The 3,970-nt window shown below is 35.4% G+C and overlaps 1 protein-coding gene across 1 annotated transcript in view; it reads left to right on the top strand.

The window, feature by feature from the left end:
• Positions 1–2,621, top strand: part of LOC107748098 (uncharacterized) — a 4,505-nt gene extending 1,884 nt beyond the window's left edge. Inside the window, exons 2-3 of the mRNA XM_016562758.1 lie at positions 632–801; positions 1,997–2,621. Coding sequence (XP_016418244.1) covers positions 632–801; positions 1,997–2,488 — 662 coding nt within the window. The 3' untranslated portion in view covers positions 2,489–2,621. The remainder of the gene's footprint in view (positions 1–631; positions 802–1,996) is intronic.
• Positions 2,622–3,970: the final 1,349 nt, after the last annotated feature.

The following is a 3,970-nucleotide window of genomic DNA, read 5'->3' as shown; positions in this document are numbered from 1 at the left end:
GTTTCTTCAGTAGAACACAAACGAAGATTTTTAACTCAAACCGTTGCAGTCTGTCAGTCATTTTAGTGTCAGGGTTTAATTTGGTTTTGTTTGTGTATGTTTTTTTTGACTCTCAAAGCCGTGATTCCCATTCACTTCCATTATATGACTGACAGACTGCAACGGTTTGAGTTAAACATCTCCGTTTGTGTTCTACTGAAGAAACAAAGTCACCTACATCTTGGATGCCCTGGGGGTAAGCAGATAAACATCACATTTACATTTTTGGGTGAACTATCCCTTTAAGACCGGTTTTGTGGTCCAGGGTCACATTTATTTTTTTCTGTAGGGCCTAAATGCAAAGAACTCTTAAGATGTGTTACGGTTATAAAAATAGTTTCTTGCATGCATTTTATGGTGCATGAAAATGTTGCATGCACATGCATTTTGAAGTTGTAGCTGTTCAGTTTGCTCATACACTGTTATGCCAGACTGTTGTGAACTGGAAATAACTCTAATGTAATGTAAGAGCTCTTGATTGCATTAAACAGTAGGCACACTGTTGGACTCGGCACGAATTAAATTGAGGTTAAAGACAAACTGGCTGCTTGAATTTTTAAATGCATGTTTTAAACGTATTGATTTTCCTCAGCGGAGTCGGTGGCCACCAGGGTGGCGTCTCTGAGGACTCAATATGCCAGACTGAGGAAACCGAAAGCAAGCGGGGGCGAGAAGAAGCCCCTCACGATGAGGCAGCGCTGGCTCCTGAGGGCCCTTGATTTCCTGAAGCCACACATCGTTCATCGGCGACACGAGACCACTGTACGTCTGCAAACACAGCAAAACGTGCATAGAGCCCTACGAAAAAAGTTTGTTTTGTTAACATTTACATTTTTCTGGATTCTTTTTTTAATGGTTTAACTTAAATTTATTTTAAATGAAATTTTAGTAACCAAAAAGCATGTCTAATTAATCAGGAAACGTGTACAATTTAACAACAAGGTAACACTTTAAAATAAGGTTCCATTTGTTAACTATATTTAATGCATTAACTAACATTAATTAACAATGAGCAATACATTGTTAGGGTATTTATTAATATTTGTTAATGTTAGTTAATAAATACAACTGTCTATTGTTAGTCCATGTTAGCTCAGGTCCTTTAAATAACAACAACTTTTGATTTTAATAATGTTAGAATCTAATGTAGCTAAAAAAAATTTAATTGTTCCCAACAACAATTTATTAAGTTTAACAAATTACTTTTTTTAGGGAACCCCTCCCCCCCCATTTTTTTTTTTTAACCAAATTCTGTTTTCGGTTTTAATTCTTCTGAATTCAGTTTAATAATTTAATTTTGTAGTAATCAAAATGCATGTGTGATCAATTGAGTTCTTTTACAGTTTAATTTTTTTTTAATAAGAAAACTTATTTTTCTGTTTTTATTATTTAATGTACATTTATCAAAACCAATGGCAAACAAATGAAAGCATAAATTAAGCTTATTATCAAATTAAAATTTAACAAATCATTTTAACTGGTGAATCAGTTTTAATTCTTCTGAATTCAGTTTAATTCAATTTTGTAGTAATCAGAATGCACGTGTAATCATTGGAAACACCTGAGACAAATGAACTTGATACACGAGAGACAGAAACAGGGTCACGGAACACATGGGGAGCAAAGACGCACACAAAACCTGGCCCAGAGTCTGACAATGGTTAGATGCTAGTTTAATGATGCTAAGATAAAAAAAAGAGCTTTAAAAGTATTATGTGTAGGCTAACATATTGTCACACCAGGGGCATAGCCATCATTTCAGAAGTGACAGAAATGTCAACTACAATTATTTTATGTAATTGCATTCTTTTACAGTTATTTTTTTTTTTTTTTTTTTACAAAAAACGACATTTCATAGGGCGAAAGTGAAAGTTTTATGCAGTAAATTCCATTTTTATGACTACATATTCTGTCTACATTTACTGCACGAGTCATTAACACCCTGGTTTTCTTGTAGCTGGGTTTGCCGTCCTCAGATAAAGCGGAGGAGACTCTGGACGAGTCGGATGAAATGTCGCAGGAGACGGATAAAGAAGGGGACAGTTTCGACTCCATCAGCGTGTGTCTCTCCCCGATGCCCGGCACTCCAGACACCGGCATCCCCGAGGAAACCGCCTCGTACTCGCTGTCTCCCCGGAGCACATCCGGCAAACGCACGCACTCCTCCGAATCCAACATCGAGCTGCAGAAGCTGGAGGTGTTGAAGCAGATGTCCGCTAAAGTCCTGGAGCACCCGTCTCCGGACGCTGCCGCAGTCTTCTCCAGCCAGGTGGCCATGGAGTACCGTCTGCTGAGAGACCCCAGCGTCCAGATGCGCGTCCGCCGGCAGATCATGGCTCTCCTCTACGAAGCGCAGGATTCAGAGAGACGTTCCCGACAGTCCAAGAGACACGTACAGAGAGAACTCAAAACTGAGCAGGACGTTACTTGGATTAACACTAATATATAAGTTGAAATGTGGTTTTGTTGCAGACGGTGTTCGTCTTGTTAATGCTCTATTGTTTTCTACGTTGTACTGAACTATTTTTCTTAGTGGAAGCTTTGACATAATCTACATGTAAGATAATAAAACAATTTCAACTTCATGTCCGTGTATTATTTCAGTAGCTGTTAGATGATGAATAATCAAAACAAGCCCTGACTCTTTTACTAGTATGAGGTGAAGGGCCTTCAAATACCTTTTTGAGTCGAAGTACTGCATCTGTCCAGCAGGTGGCAGCATCATGTAAGCGTACAGTTGAATTGTTCATTAAAGATGCTGAAATGCACTAAAATAAATAAATAAAATAAATTCGTAATCTAACACTAGCTTTGAAAGCAAAATAAAACCCTATAAATATATTTTTGAGACTTTTTATATATTTTATAGTTTTTATTCACACACACACACATATATATAATTTATTTATTATTTTAATTTTATTTTTTTTAAATATATATTTTAAATAAAACATTTAAATAAAAACAGGCCAAACTGGGGTTTATGAGTTGATGGAAAAACTAAAAATTAATTCATAATGAAAAATTAATTTTAAAAGCAAAAATAAAACCATAGAAAGATATAGTTTTGAGTTCCTTACAGTACAATTTTGTACAATTTTATATAAATAAAAGTCATCGTATGTGTAAAGAAATTTAATTAAACCGGTCACACTAGAGTTTATGAGTTGATGGAAAAAGTAAAAATAAATTCATGGTGTAAAATTAAGTGTGTATGTAATATATACATGCATGTGTGTGTATTTATATATACATAATAAATATCCACAGTACACACACATATATTATGCAAACAAAGACTTATTTTGGATGCGATTAATCGCGATTAATAGTTTGACAGCACTATTTTATTTATAAATATAATTTCAGTTGTAGGTGTGCTATTGATTTTATGATTTATTTATATAATTTCTGTTCTAGGTGTGCTGCTTTGTTATCTGATTTCTTTTTATGCACTTATGCTGTAAATATATGCACTTTTTAAAAATGTATTTTATTTATTTTTATAAATATAAAATTTCAGCTGTAAGTGTGCTGTTTTGTTCATTTATTTTTTATTCATAAATATAATCTCAGCTATGTATTTATTTTAGCTTTATAAATATAACTTCATCTTATATTTATTTGAATTAAAAACATTGTGCTGAAGGATCATTTATTGAGACAACAAGCACAGTTTCATGATGCGAATATTTATGTTCTGGACCCTGGGTATATCCACATATAATGGGCACGGCATACTGTTGTTTTGTGTTTTGTCTAATTCTCACCCAGTCCTGTGAGTGAAACGGAGAAGGTTAAAAAAGGACATTTGCACGAGTGACTCAGCGGCCGGCGGCTCATTAAGACACATTAAACATCCCCCTGCAGCAGATCCAGGCCCGCAGGCGTTACAGAGCCTCCTGGGAGCCACAGCAACCCCCCCCCCCCC

Source organism: Sinocyclocheilus rhinocerous, unplaced genomic scaffold, assembly GCF_001515625.1.
Source record: "Sinocyclocheilus rhinocerous isolate Xijiao unplaced genomic scaffold, SAMN03320098_v1.1 scaffold6644, whole genome shotgun sequence".
In the NCBI taxonomy this organism is placed as follows: Eukaryota; Metazoa; Chordata; class Actinopteri; order Cypriniformes; family Cyprinidae; genus Sinocyclocheilus; species Sinocyclocheilus rhinocerous.
Note: the sequence above shows the minus strand (reverse complement) of the source record. Positions and strands in the feature narration are given on the sequence as shown.